The following is a 14998-nucleotide window of genomic DNA, read 5'->3' on the forward strand; positions in this document are numbered from 1 at the left end:
AAGGTAAAATTTCACAATGTCTGGCGTCCAATATAAAATCACCACGCACGAAAAGCAGCAGGAAAATCCAGTCCCATTAGGAGAGAAATCAATCACAAAGAGGCATCCCAAGTGGAACGGAAAAAGTAAAACTACCTTATCTGCAGACCACCTGACCATGTATGTAGAAAATATGATGTAATTCACAGAAGAGCTACTAAAACTATAAGGGAATTTAGCGAGGTTGCAGGAAACACTATACATTAGAGGGGGCTAACTCCTCCCCCAAAGACTTAACTAATTGTCCCAAAACTTTTCTTCACTCGTCTGAAACAAGGTCAGTAGACCACAAAGTTCCAGTTCCAGTGTTTCTGGGTTGTTTGATCTTCTGCAAACTAAGCTTTTTATTTTGGCAGGAATCAGACCTACTGGTACAAGGTGGTGGGCAAACTAGAATTCTGGTGGGAGGGCACACTTTCTGAGCAGCAACCATGTACTGTACACCAACAGCCTTAAAAAATCAATAGAAAAGTGAATTTTTACCTCAGCAATTCTACCCTTTGGAATCTACCTTGAGGACATAACCAGTCAGGCAAATACTTACACAGAAGAATTCCACTGACTCGTTTCTTATAATAGGGAAAACTGGAAACGTATTAAATGTTAACGCTTATAGTACCTCTTTTATGCAACCAAGCACGTGTTTTTGAAGAAATTTCAGGGGAGAAAAGCTCATATGTTAAATGAAAATAATTCAGGAAAAAACTTAACCATGAACTTGCAAAAATCACATTATCTTCTTGCTATATATAAATGAAAGTACAAAACTAAGAAAATATTCCAAAATACTGATAGTAGTTAACGCTGAATGACACGACATAATGCATTTTACTTTTCTTCCATCTCCTACACCGTCTTCAATTACCTTGTACTACTAGAATACCTGAAGCCCAGAACCTTCCCTTGAAACCAAGGACAAAGCAAGAAACCGTGGAGGCGCAGTACCTGAAAATATACTCAGACACGGAGTAGTAGTTCAGTTTTATTTTCTGCCGTAACAAACGTTTCAGCACCTCCTCCTCCAGCAACAGGGAAACAACTGGGCCAAGCGGGCGCAAGACCAATGCAAGCAAACAATTAGGGCCCCAGAATAAAGTGGCAACTAGTGTGGGAATCAACGCACCGGGGAGGGACGCCCTGCCTAGGAAGAGGCGCTAGGTTAGTCCTACGCCCCCTTTCCTGGCCCGGGCTTAGTGAAAACATGGAGCACAAAGTGCTGCATGGTCCGCAGCAACAGAGAAGGCTGGTTGAGACCGGAGGCGATGGAAATCTGGAGTCAGCCCGGGTCCTCAGCACTCACTGGGCTAAAAGGGAGAGCAAGAGAAAACCCAGTGAAATGTGGTAACTGTGCGCCTAATGCTCTGCCCGCTCAGCGCGCGGCAGGCTCGGCGCGCAGGTCTACGGCCTCAGACCCCGCCTCTGGGGGCCTCCAATTCACGCTTAGAGCCAGCCCGGCCACCTGCCACCGCCCCCCACCGGGGCCCCTCGGAGAACTGGCACGGCTAGGGTGCTGCCGCACACTGCGAGCTCCTTCCACACCGCCCCTCGGCGGCGCTGGCCATGTGGCGCCGGGGGCTGGCAGGCCCTCTCTGCCTCCACGGGCCATCGGAGGGGCACCGGGAAGGAGCCGGTGCGGCACGGCCAAGGAACCGCTCCCGACCTGGCCCGTGCCGCAGGCCTGCGTGCTCTCAGGCCGCTCTCACTTGTCTCGGCCCCTCCAGGTCTGCTCCGCCCCCTTCTGGCCCCTCAGGCCGTCTCCCCCCGCGCCCCCACCTCTCCCCGCCCCCGCTGACCCCGCCCCCACGAGGCCAGCGCCTCCAACGGTCTTGCTCCCCCTTCCCCCACCCCTCCACATCCCCGGGCTGACCCCCTTCTCCCCCTTCCACTGGCTCCCGAAGGCGCATCCCTCGGCCTCTCCTCAAACAGAATATAACTGGAGCGTTGGCTTCCGGATCCTCTGCCCACGGGCCCGACAAACCCACCCAGCCCCGAGGCGGTGTGTGCACCAGTCCCCGGCGCGGCGTGTCCACCTGGTCCGTAGGCGGCGTCTCCACCTGGTCCCGGCGCGGCGCGTCCACCTGGTCCCTGCGCGGCGTCTCCACCTGGTCCCGGCGCGGCGTGTCCACCTGGTCCCTGCGCGGCGTCTCCACCTGGTCCCGGCGCGGCGCGTCCACCTGGGTGCGGTGCGGGTTGGCCACCAGGCCGTGGGACGGCGTGGCCACGGAGACGCCATATTCGGCGTCTGCCCGCCCCGGGGAAACCATCTCCTCTCGGCCCAGGAGCAGGCGGCAGCTGCAAGGCCTGTGGACCTCCAACGTCTTGTGCGACACCTCTGGCTCCATCTGGCTCGCCCTGGCCTTCACCACCTCTCGCCACGCCGCCGCCATCGCCTCGGGCTGCGGCCTCCATGCTGCCACAGGCTTCGCTTGTGCCCTCCACGCCCAGCACGAGCTTCTGAGGGAACGAGGCCCCCACAGGAAGCTCCGCCCCTCGGCAGCTGACGTCACTGGGGCTCCCAGGGCGCCTGCGCAAACAGGCCCCGCCGCCATTCCCGGGATGTCACGCTTGCGAGGCCTCTGGGCACGTGACTGCTTCCCAGCAAACCGGCAAACCGCAGGCGAGCCCCGTGCACCTCAAAGTCTGAGCTGGGGCCAGCTAAGCCACCCTCACGTGTGACCAGCCTGCTGAACGCAGGTCCCTGTCATCGAGTTCTGGAAGGGAGTCGGGCACCTCTGGGCCAGGCCCCGCCAGCCCTCTGGTCTCCCACACGTAGCTCGAGCCTGCATGTGTGTGCGTGGGCACGAGTGCGTGTGTCGGGGCCCGGCCCTGGGGGGATGATGCCAGGGATGCGTAGTGGGTGGTGCCTGCCCGCCTGGGGAGGGAAGCGGGGGGCTGCTGCTGGGTCCGCTGGGGACGGCGTGGGGCCGGGCCGACAGGGGCTCCAAGGCTCCGGGGACACAGACTGCAGCGACTCCAGGCTGCAGGCTTGGCCCGGGCCGGCCAGGTGCATGGGGGAGACCGGCTGGACGCAAGGGCTGCGGCAGCGGGGGCGGCGGGCGGAGGGCCCCACCCCAGGGACACCCCCAGTCTCCTGGCCGTTTGGTGGCACAGACCTCATGGGCTTTCCCTCCCCCAGGAACAAAGTCTTGCGGCTCTCCGGGGGCCTGGAGTTTCCGGGGGCCCTCAACTGGGAGGTGACCCTGTGTCTGCTGGCCTGCTGGGTGCTGGTCTACTTCTGTGTCTGGAAGGGGGTCAAGTCAACAGGAAAGGTACAGCCAGGGTGACGCCAGGGCTGGGGGCAGCACTGCCTGGGGGGGTGTGGGTGTCTGCCAGCGACCACTGCTGCCACGGGAGGAGACTGCACCAGGGCCAGAGCCCGAGGAGGGGCAGGGACTTCAGTCCGGGCCACTTGATCCCTACCCCCTGGCTGGAGAGTCCTCCCAACCCTGCGCCTCCAGGCCCGGCAACCTTCTCTGCCGAGTGGAGGTGGAGTGGCCCCGGCAGCGGCTGCCCCTTCCCTGGGGTGGGGGGCATCCCTGGCTCGCCTTCCTTCCCTTCCAGTTCCTCTTGGTTCTGGCTCTGAGTCAGCTTTTGACCTTCTCGGTCTGTCTCTCTCACCTGCCTGTCTGCCCTCGGGGACCCAGCGGGGAGCCTGGACACATCCCTCGCTCAGGGACTCCCTGTCAGTTTGTGGGGACAACTGTGTGAACAGACACACAATAAGACAGCGTGCCGGCGGGAGGGAGGGAGACACAAGAGGGAAGAGATATGGGAACATATGTATATGTATAACTGGTTCACTTTGTTATACAGCAGAAACTAACACACCATTGTAAAGCAATTATACTACAGTAAGATGTAAAAAAAAAAAAAAAAGCAAGGGGAAAGGGAAAGGGGAAGGGGAAGGGGAAGGGGAAGGGGAAGGGGAAGGGGAAGGGACGAAGCCAGAGAGGATACAGGCTGGATCACGTAGGACTTTTCAGGCCACCGTAAGGCTTTGTTTTCAACTTTGACAGGGAGCCCCTTGGAGGGTTTGGAACCGAGTAGAACAGAAACAATCAAAAATATCCACATTGGCTTAAGCCAAAGGGAGAATATATGGTTCTGTGTAACTGAAATGTACAGAGGTAGTTTCTGTCTTCGAGCATGGCTGGATCCAGGATTTGGTTTTGAACTCTAACAGGGAGCCGAGTAGAACAGAAACAATCAAAAATATTCCCATTGGCTTAAGCGAAAGGCAGAATTTCTGGGTCTGTATAACCGAAAGGTACAGAGGTAGTTCCTGTCTTCGGGCATGGCTGGATCCAGGACTCGGTTCTCTGAGATGTGTCTTCTTGCTCTAGCTTCCCCTCTGTCCATTGCCAGCCTGCCTCCCCTGCAGCCCCAAAAGTGTCACTGGTTGGATGGGATCACCGCGGCCGGAGGAAAGCAGTGCTCCGATTGGCCAGGCCTGAGCCACATGCCCACCCCTGGAATCAGAGGTGACGTCAACTCTATCAGAACCATAGTGGCCGAGAGAAAAGGAAAGGGGAGAATTTCTAGCGTGACATGACGATACCAGTACCAAGAGAAGGGACACGGATGCTGGGTGACAAAACCCATAGATGTCCTCTAAGGGGTGCAGACTTTTCATCAAATTGAAAATCCATTTCTAATGGTTTTTTTAAAAAACCAAGACTAGGAAAGATGCTTCTCATAATAGAGCATGTGCCCTGTTACTGGCCCTCCCATCAGCTCCCATCCCCTGACTCTGGGCTTCCACATCCACTTCAGGGGGATGTCCTCTGCCTAATCCTCCCACACAGACCTTTGCTGAATTAACGTTTGTTAAGTAAGTGGTTTTAAAGGGAAAAGAATGGAGCAGACTATTGTTTTCCACAGGAAAATCATTTCAAAACTAATAATTCCTTATGAAAATATTTAAACAACATGGAAGTTTAAAATCTAAATAGTGAAAGGTTTCCTCCCTAAAGCCCAGTGATGACATTGAAAGCAGGGTGGCTCATTCCAGGTGGTGACTCTGCCTTTCCCCACATGGTCATATGGTCGGAATGTATTCAAAAACAGGAATATGCCATACCCAGAATTCTGCAATTTGCTTTCATCTCTTTCCATATTAGTTCCCAGCTATCTACTGTGCTCTGACTGCCGTATGGTACTCCACCAGGACGGACTTGCTGTGATTTACTGAACGTTTCCCCTGTTGATGTACATTCTACCGATTTTTCACAATGACAAACACTGTAATTAACACTGTGGTCAGTGCTGCCTTGTTCACATACACAAGAGTTTTTCTGTGATAGTTTCCCAAAGCTGGGTCAAAGGATATGCATATCTTAATATTTCAGAGGAAATGCCAATCAAGTGTCCAGACAGATTTTACCACCACTCTGAGAGTGCATGAGCCTTTGTTTCTAACTATAGCCTTCTCAAACACAGAAGATTTCAGTTAATTAAATTAATCCAAAGATGTGGCACATATATACAATGGAATATTGTGCAGCCATGAAAAGAAACGAAACTCAGTTATTTGTAGTGAGGTGGACGGACCTAGACTCTGTGATACAGAGTGAAGCAAGTCAGAAAGAGAAAAACAAACACGGTATGCTAACACATATATATGGAATCTAAGAAAAAAAAAGGTCATGAAGAACTTAGGGGTAAGACAGGAATAAAGACACAGACCTACTAGAGAATGGACTTGAGGATATGGGGAGGGGGAAGGATAAGCTGTGACAAAGTGAGAGAGTGGCATGCACGTATATACACTACCAAACGAAAAACAGATACCTAGTGGGAAGCAGCCGCATAGCACAGGGAGATCAGTTCCGTGCTTTGTGACCACCTAGAGGGGAGGGATAGGGAGGGAGGGAGACGCAAGAGGGAAGAGATATGGGAACATATGTATATGTATAACTGATTCACTTTGTTATAAAGCAGAAACTAACACAACATTGTAAAGCAAATAAACTCCAAAAAAGATGTTAAAAAAATTAATCCTACACTGAGATCTGCTCTGGTCCCAAAAACCAAATCTTAAAAAATTAAGACACAGGGGCTTCCCTGGTGGCACAATGGTTGAGAGTCCGCCTGCCGAGGCAAGGGACACGGGTTCAGGCCCCGGTCCGGGAGGATCCCACATGCCGCAGAGCGGCTAGCCCTGTGAGCCATGGCCGCTGAGCCTGCGCGTCTGGAGCCTGTTCTCCACAACGGGAGAGGCCACAACAGTGAGAGGCCCGCGTAACGCAAAAAAACAAACAAAGAAAGAAACAAAAAACTAAGACTCAAGAGGTTCAAACTGTTTACAAGTCACTTAATAGGATCCCAGAAGAAAGCTTAAGAATAAGTTCAGGAATAGAAACGCATCCAGCACCCAAGGGAAATCTTATAATGCCTAGCATCCAATCTAAACTTACCGGGCATGCAAAGAGGCAGGAACATCCAAACCGTTATGACAGATATCAGTTAAAATGCATCGATTGGAAAGGAAGAAGTAAATGTGCCTTTATTTACAGACAAAATGACTGTATATGTAGAAAGGCCCATGGGATTTATAAAAAGACCTATTACTATCAACTAGTGAGTTTAGCAAGGTTGCAGAACACAAGCTGTTTTAGAGGGAGCTTATCACCTCACCCCAAACACTTAACCAACTGCCCCAGCACTTTTCTTTGCAGACCTGAAACAAGGTCGGTAAGGCACAAACTCTTACTTAGTATTCTGGCGTTATACGTTAATATAAACATGTAACTATAGAACTAAGAAAATATTCCAATATTAACACTGAACGGCAGGACACAATTTTCTTTTTGTTCCACTTCTGACATTGTCTTCAATTAGGTGTGCTACCGGAATAGCTGAATCCCAGACCTCCCCTCCAACCTGAGCACAAATGCAAGAATATTAGGAGGTGCAGAAGCTAAAACTAAACTCAGACACAGAACAGCAGCTCAGCTGTATTTTCTGCAGTTAACATTTAATCACCAAACAGAATACGTGGACCCTGAGCGCCCAAGGGCCAGTACAGGCAAAAGACGAGGCCGCAACAAGAGGTGACCACGGAAGAAAGCAATGCCCTACGGAAGGCCGCCAAGGACACGACACATAAGTTAGGGTTAGCGCCCTGGGGCCTGCTGACGCTAAACGTAAAAGCGGGTAAAATTGTATCGCAAGATGTGAACCACCGAAGAAAGCTGGTCCACACAGAAGATGATGGAACTTCGGAGTTGGCCAAAGTCTTCAGCAGTGAATCGGCTAAGAGGGAGGGAAAAATAAAATTCAAGTTTGGGGAGGCACATGTCCCTCCCTGTCCCCCCACACCGACAATCCCAGAGCAGCACACTTCTTCTTTAGGCTTAACCCTCCCTTACAGCTCCACCTGGCCTGAGCCTGGCTCTGGCCACCTGCCACCAGCCGCTCCCCAGACCCCTGTAGAACCCACATGACCAGGACGCGGCCCTCCACATTGAGCTCCCTCTGAATGGGCTCTGGGTCTGGAAAGTATACACTCAGCAACTGGTGGGCGACCTCCGCGTCCATGGGCGATGGGAAATGCACAGTAAGGGTGCTGGAGGAGATATGGTTAAGGCACCACCCGCACTAGTGATTTCGCCTGTGCCTCAGGCTTCCTCCTCACTGAGACTCGCCTTCACCCCCCCACCCCGCGGCTTCCCCGCCAGAGCACCCCTTAGGCCGTCCACAACCTCCCACCCTATACACTGAGGCCACCCTGGACATCACCACCCCTACCCTCTGGTTTCCCTCAGGTTGGTTTGCCCCACCACCGCCCGTCAGCCCAGACCACCCTTGGCCCATACCCTCCAGCCGCCCAGAGTTCCCTCCTTCTACACTTCAGGCCCCACCGCCTGCAGCCCCTCCCCACAAACCACCTCCAGCCCAGCCCCTGGACGCCCGGCCCACTGGGGCTCCTGCAAAAGGATACCACTGCAGCGCCTGCGGACCCGCATCTCCGGCCCCGGGTCCCGCGTCTCTACGTGGCCCTGCTGCGTGGGCTGCCCACTGGATCTGCACAAGGCCACCGGCTGCGCCACCTGCCTCTCCTGCGACGCCAGGGTTGCCAGAGTCTCCAGGGTCGCCAGGATCGACCGGGTCACCGGGGTCACCCTGGCCACCACATGCTGCTCCCACTGCAACGGCCGCGGCACCTGCGCCTTCGTCTGCTGCCCTCATGGCTCCTTCACCGTCTGCCTCAGACTCCATCTACAACCGCTTCCACCCTCCCTACGAGCGGGGGAAGAAAAAAACGGTCCCTCACAAAACCAACCGTCTAACGGCCCCTCACGTGGGGATTCCCAGAGCGCCTGCGCAAACACACCCCTGGTAACGGCTCCTGACTCGTGATTGGCTCCCACCGACAGAGCCTGCAGGCTCTCCAGCCAATGGTCGCCCCCTTACGAAGCTCCACACCGCAGAGCGCTGTGTAACCCCAATGAGCCTGCGCAAACAGACACCCACATCTTCCGGTCCCTCTAACCGGCCTACCTCGCTCGGGCCCAGGCTCCCCGTAAGCGCCTTAGCCATGAGGCCTCCAGGTAAGGCTCCTCCACTTAGTGTGGCTGGAGCTCCCCAGTGCGCATGTGCAAACAGAGCCCCGCCCCCACCTCCTAAGGCCTCCGGGCACGTAAGTTTCCCTGCCAAGCCTGCAAACCCCAGGCGAGCCCCGTGCACTTCGAAGTCTGTGTCAGAGGCAGCCTGGCCAACTTCACGTGTGACCAGCCTGCTGAGCGCAGGTCCCTGTCATCGAGTTCTGTAAGGGAGTCGGGCACCTCTGGGCCAGGCCCGGCCAGCCCTCTGGTCTCCCACACGTAGCTCGAGTCTGCATGTGTGTTCGTGTGCACGCATGCGTGTGTCGGGGCCCGGCCCTGCGGGGATGAGGCCAGGGATGCAGAGCGGGCGGTGCCTGCCCGCCTGGGGAGGGAAGCAGGGGGCTGCTGCTGGACCCCCTGGGGACGGCGTGGGGCCGGGCCGCTAGGGGCTCCAAGGCTCCGGGGACACAGACTGCAGCGACTACAGGCTGCAGGCTTGGCCCTGGCTTGCCAGGTGCATGGGGGAGACCGGCTGGCCGGAAGGGCTGTGGCGGCGGGGGGTGGGGTGGGGGTAGGACCCCCCTCAGTCTCCTGGCCCTTTGTTGGCACAGCCCTCATGCGCTTTCCCTCCCCTAGGAACAAAGTCTTGAGGCTCTTCGGGGGCCTGGAGGTTCCGGGGACCCTCAGCTGGGAGGTGACCCTGTGTCTGCTGGGTGCTGGTCTACTTCTGTGTCTGGAAGGGGGTCAAGTCAACAGGAAAGGTACAGCCAGGGTGACGCCAGGGCTGGGGGCAGCACTGCCTGGGGGGGTGTGGGTGTCTGCCAGCGACCACTGCTGCCACGGGAGGGAGGAGACTGCACCAGGGCCAGAGCCTGAGGAGGGGCAGGGACTTCAGTCCGGACCACTTGATCCCCACCCCCTGGCGGGAGAGTCCTCCCCACCCTGCGCCTCCAGGCCCGGCAGCCTTTCCTCCCGAGTGGAGGTGGAGTGGCCCCGGCAGCGTCTGCCCCTTCCCTGGGGTGGGGGGCATCCCTGGCTCGCCTTCCCTGGCTCGCCTTCCCTCCCTTCCAGTTTCTCTCGTTTCTGGCTCTGAGTCAGCTTTTGACCTTCTCGGTCTGTCTCTCTCACCTGCCTGTCTGCCCTCGGGGACCCAGCGGGGAGTGTGGACCCATCCCTCCCTCAGGGGCTCCCTGTCAGGTTGTGGGCACAACTGTGTGAACAGACACACAATAAGACAGCCTGCCGGTGGTTGCGGGACACGCAGGACACGGCCAGGTCTCTGGAGGGCGGGAGCGTTCCAGCAGGGTCCGCAGAGCAGCCGCTTGGCGCTGCTTGCGTGGGAGGCAGAGGCGTTTGCTGCCGTCTTGATCTTGCCTCTGTCTCTGGCTAGCTGAGTTCTAATCCCCGGCACCAAGGACCCCTGCCTCTCTGCAGACCAGGACCTGGAGTCGGCACGGGAGGTGTGGGACCTGCGTGCGGGCTGCGGCCTCGCTCCCTGCCAGGGGAGGGCCCTGCCTCTCCCTCCCTCTGTAGCTGACCTATGCTCGCCATGGGGCTGCTGGTGCCCCAGCCAAGCACCCAGCTTCCTTTGGGAGGAGTCGTGGCTCTGATGAGTAGAAGGGGGTGCCACTGGGTGGCCTCCCTCCTCACCACTGAGCACACCGGCCAGCGGGGGCGGGGGGGCGGGCAGGGACGGTGGCCTTCCTGGCAGCCCTGCGCAGGCGGGGGAGGTGGGTGCCACAGGACCCCTCTGAGCACCCCCGCCCCCCAGGTCGTGTATTTCACCGCTACATTCCCCTACGTGGTCCTCGTTGTGCTGCTCGTGCGTGGAGTGCTGCTGCCTGGAGCCGTGGACGGCATCATCTACTATCTCAAGCCTGACTGGTCGAAGCTGGCGTCCCCTCAGGTGAGGCGGAGGTCGGGTGGGGGACACTGTGCGGGAGCAGGCCGGCCTAGCAGCGCTCCTCACACCTGCTCTCCCCTCGCTCATCTCCAGGTATGGATAGATGCCGGGACCCAGATTTTCTTTTCTTACGCCATTGGCCTGGGGGCCCTCACGGCCCTGGGCAGCTACAATCGCTTCAACAACAACTGCTACAAGTAGGCACTACAGCCCTGCCACCCCTGCCCTGCCTGCCCGTGGGCAGCAGGCAGTCTCACCAGCCCACACGGTCCCCTCTGCCCCCAGGGATGCCATCATCCTCGCACTCATCAACAGCGGGACCAGCTTCTTTGCTGGCTTCGTGGTCTTCTCCATCCTGGGCTTCATGGCCACAGAGCAGGGCGTGCACATCTCCAAGGTGGCGGAATCAGGTAAAGACGCCCCAAGCCCCAGCCCGGGCTCCGGAGCAGCGGCAGCTGCTGTCGTAACGGACCGTGTACGCGAACGCACACAGAATGACGTTCTGAGAAACGAGAACAGTTCAAACTCAATTTGTCACATCACTCTGGGCCAGGAGGCCTGGCTGAGCAGCTGCGAGGCACAGCTGTGCAGCCACCTCAGGCCAGGCCACGTGGAGCCCCGAGCCCCCAGCCATCTGTATCCAGGGGCCTCGGGGTATGTCCTCACACTTGCCTGAGTGTTGTAGAGGGAAAGGTCGGCCTTTTCTGGGTCCGTGGTGATCTGCGACCACGGTAGCTGCCGGAACCCAGGTACAGAAGGCTGAGCCAGACACGCCACTCATGAGTACAGGTCTACCAAGGGCTTGCGGGGACCTTCCAGCCCCTGGTATGGCGCGCGCGCGTGCAGACACACACGCACACACACGCACGCACACGCGCACACACACACACACACACACGAGGGCCCGAGTGGCCCGGCAGTGTCTTGACAGAAGTGGAAAGGCCCTTGGCCACAGGGTGCCCTGGCATCGTCCACTCCTCTGGTACCGTGGTGCAGGGTGGAGGGGGACAGGACGTGGGTGGGGGGCTCCAGGTGTCCACACCCTGCCCCTTCCCCCTCAGGGCCTGGCCTGGCTTTCATCGCCTATCCCCGGGCCGTCACGCTGATGCCTGTGGCCCCGTTCTGGGCTGCTCTGTTCTTCTTCATGCTGCTGCTGCTTGGCCTTGACAGCCAGGTTTGAGAGGGGGGACGTTGGGTGGAGATGTGACCTCCAGAGCGCCCTGCCCCTTCTCCCACCTGCCGGGAGGGACAGACCGCTGTGCCGGAGCCTCTGGGCCAGCTCGGAGGGGGGTGTACGGGAGGAGAGTTGGCCCTCCAGGGCCTCGCTCAGGTGGTGGCGGCGGAGGAGAGGCCTGTCCCTAGCCTCTGTTCTAGCAGCCACTCGGCCCTCCACTGAACCCCTATTTCCCTAGCGTAGGGAGCGGGGCCTGGTGAGGAGGGGCGCGGCCCTGGGCCCCAAGTTGGTGGCAGGTGGCGGGAAGCGGAGAGAGGCCAGGGACAAGCAGGTGCCCCTCCCCAGGGACTCAAGGTGTCCCTCTCTCCCGCAGCGCTGGCAGCACCTGACGCAGCCCGTCTGGGGCCTCCACCACTTGGAGTACAGAGCTCAGGACTCGGATGTCAGGGGCCTGACCACCCTGACCCCAGTGTCTGAGAGCAGCAAGGTGGTGGTGGTGGAGAGCGTCATGTGACAGGTGCCCCGGCTCACATCACCAGCTCACCCTCTCGTAGCCATAGCAGCCCCCGCTCTAGCCCCCCACTCCCCCAGGGGGCTTGCCTTTCCCTGACACCTATGGGGTCTGCCTGGGGGGGGGGGAGGGGAGGAAGCACCAGAGTGCTTATAACTAAAATAACTTTTTCCATTTTTAATAAAATGCCAAAAATATCACAACCCACCAAAAATAGATGCCTCCCCCACCCCCCTTAACCAAGCTGGTGCACACGCTGCTTCCCAAGCCCTGCCGCCCGCCCTCCAGTGCCCGCTACCGTCACGTCTCACCTGACCCCACCAGGCCCTGCCTGCCTCTCTCCAGGCTCTGCCCAGCACACCCCTGGGTGGCCCCTCACCCCAGGGGCAGCAGTGGCAGCTCGGGGAACAGGGGGACTGGAGAGCAGAGGGGGCAGGCGAGGGGGGGGCAGCAGAACCAAGGCGAATATTTCAGCTGGGCTAGACCCCTCTCCCCGTCCCTTCTCTAGAAGCTTAGAGAGCCAGCCAGCAAGGGAACCTTCAGTTCCTGAGCCAGTTGCCACCAGTAGCAGTTGTGTGAGCTTGAGTGCATGTGTGCGTGAGTACATAGGGTATAGACATAGATCTCTGTTTCTTAGCCAAGGGGGCGTCATCTCTTACCTGACAGATTGCTGTGCGCCTGCTCTCTGGGAACCCCTCCTCCCTGGGCAGGTCAGTGGGTTATCGTCATGTCACCCAGGATCACGCCCCAACCACACAGACCCACGTCCTGTCCCACGGCACCCAGGAGAGGGTCTCCCTCCTCCCTGGGGCCCCCTGTGCCGCCAGACTCCCACCCCACTGCCTGGGAGTGATGGAACCCCCTGTCTCTGCACCCCTGCCCACCCAGGGCCTTGTGTGTGTGCACGTTTGTGTGGGTGCACACGTGCACAGGAACACGTGGGTCGGTGCTGTGCACACACGGCAAGGCCGTGGTGGATGGGAACCCGAGGCTGCTCTCCTGTCAGCAGCATTCCCTTGCCTTAAGTGCGAACTCGACCGAGGCGGTCATTAAAAAGGGGTCGGGGACTCAGAGGCATCTGAGCTGTGCCTTAAAGGAAGAGCGAAGTTTAGATAAATGGCGAGGGTGGGAGACCGGTCAGTACCTTGACTTTTCTAGCGTCTTTCTTGCGGACATTTCACATGTACGCACAAGGAGAGAGGGTAGTGTTTTTAAGAATCCGCCTACCTTTCACCCGGCTTCAACACTTGTCAACGTTTCACTAGTTTATTTTGAAAATAAGGAAGGCTTTAGGGGTGAGAGTAGTGAAAATAATATCTCTTGAAGAGATAAAAGAAGAGGCACCCCTCGAAGCTTGTCCAAATAAAGGGGTGCCCGTGCACCCCTCTCGTAAGGGTATCACATGGCCCTGAAGCACAGGGCCCGCGTAGGGTTGCAACGGGATGTGGTCGGCAACAAGCGGCTACTGGTGTTCTGGTCGCTGTCTCTCTGACTTTCACGTCAGTTCTCTCTCCACATACGCTGAAGCTAGCGATCACCCCACCTTCACTTTGATCAACCTGGAGTCGCCGTCTGGGTTCCCTGCAATGAACCCAGATGATAGCACCGCCTCCTGCCCCTCCAGGCTCTGCCCTTTCCTAGGCCTGAGGGCGCAGGCCAGAGAGCAAGTAGGGCTGGACACGAGGGAAAATTACCCACGTGGTTCCTGCCCTCCAAGATCTGCCACTCCCATTGAGGAGCGCCCCTCTGGTGGCTCTGAGGGCCCCTCTGTGGCAGGAGGTGGGGTCATCGTCTAGGAATGATGAGGGAGGTGGTAGGAGACATGAATTGAGGAGAGTAGGCAAGGTTGGGGTTTGGTGAGGAAGGTTTTGGGGGTTTAAACTATGAGGAAGTGTATTGTTGACCGAACACGAAGGCTAGAGGGAGGTGATGATGGTTGTGGTTGAGTTTTCCAATGAAGGGTCATCAAGGACCCAGACCCTTTCCTTCCTGACCCTTTTAAACAGCATGTGGGTGTTCTAGGCTTGGTGCTGGGTGAATGACTCCTGCCTATGAAAGAAGAGCTCGTAACCATTGTATATTTTCTAAATAATTGGTTTTATTTTAGTCTTTTAAATAAGGTGCTCAACTCGCCAGCCTCATTTGTGAGCTCTTTTGTGCCTTATGCTTTGTCGTATCCCCAGTGCCACGGGCAGTGCCTGGTACCCACAAGGTGCTCATTCACTCATTCAAGAATTATTTGCTGCTAAGTGCTAGGATGCAGGGATCCAGGGCACCTTGCCCAGCCTGTGGGGTGGACGTGGGGTCAGCAAACACTTCCTTGAGATCGTAATGCCGGACCTGAGTCCCTGAATCTCGGAGGCTCAGCAGGATATTGAAGGCTTCCCTTCCATTAGCAGCCAGAGTCTGAAGCTGTTCCTATGCCAGAACTCACGGGAGGGCGGGGGGGGGGGGGTGTCAGCGTCCAATTAGTGCTGATTGAACACCTGTTATGTGTCTGGTGCCGGGGCGGCAGGTTAATCACAGTTCTTGCCTGCAAGGAGCCTCTCGGCCAGTCAGGGAGAGAGCAAAGCCCTTCAGCCCTAGGTAATGAGTGAGCGCACGGGCCCTCCCCAAGGCCGCCAGGAGTGAGCGGCCCTCGAACCCATGGCAACATGAGGAGGGGCCAGCTGGCCCAGAGGCTGGAAGCGGGGTAGGTCGGGAAACGCGGCGGAGAGGAGGGCGCGCAGGAGGAGGGTGGAGTGGGTTACAGCCCCTGGGCTGGCTCTGCCTTTGCCCCCTTGCCTTTACCTCATTTGGACTTGGGAGCTCGCTCCTTGTACTTC

At 57.4% G+C, this 14998-nt stretch overlaps 1 protein-coding gene across 1 annotated transcript in view; it reads left to right on the forward strand.

Moving 5' to 3' along the window:
* Nucleotides 1-2595: 2595 nt before the first annotated feature.
* The window catches only part of LOC309978675 (sodium- and chloride-dependent creatine transporter 1-like), a gene marked incomplete at both ends in the record, with an annotated part of 42368 nt that continues 29965 nt past the window's right edge, over nt 2596-14998 (forward strand). The window contains 8 exon segments of the mRNA XM_082865176.1: nt 2596-2656; nt 2700-2732; nt 2735-2765; nt 3176-3308; nt 10357-10491; nt 10582-10685; nt 10774-10898; nt 11550-11662. Of these exon segments, the coding sequence (XP_082721302.1) occupies nt 2596-2656; nt 2700-2732; nt 2735-2765; nt 3176-3308; nt 10357-10491; nt 10582-10685; nt 10774-10898; nt 11550-11662 (735 nt within the window).

Source organism: Leucopleurus acutus (genome assembly GCF_964270905.1).
Source record: "Leucopleurus acutus genome assembly, chromosome: X".
In the NCBI taxonomy this organism is placed as follows: domain Eukaryota; kingdom Metazoa; phylum Chordata; class Mammalia; order Artiodactyla; family Delphinidae; genus Leucopleurus; species Leucopleurus acutus.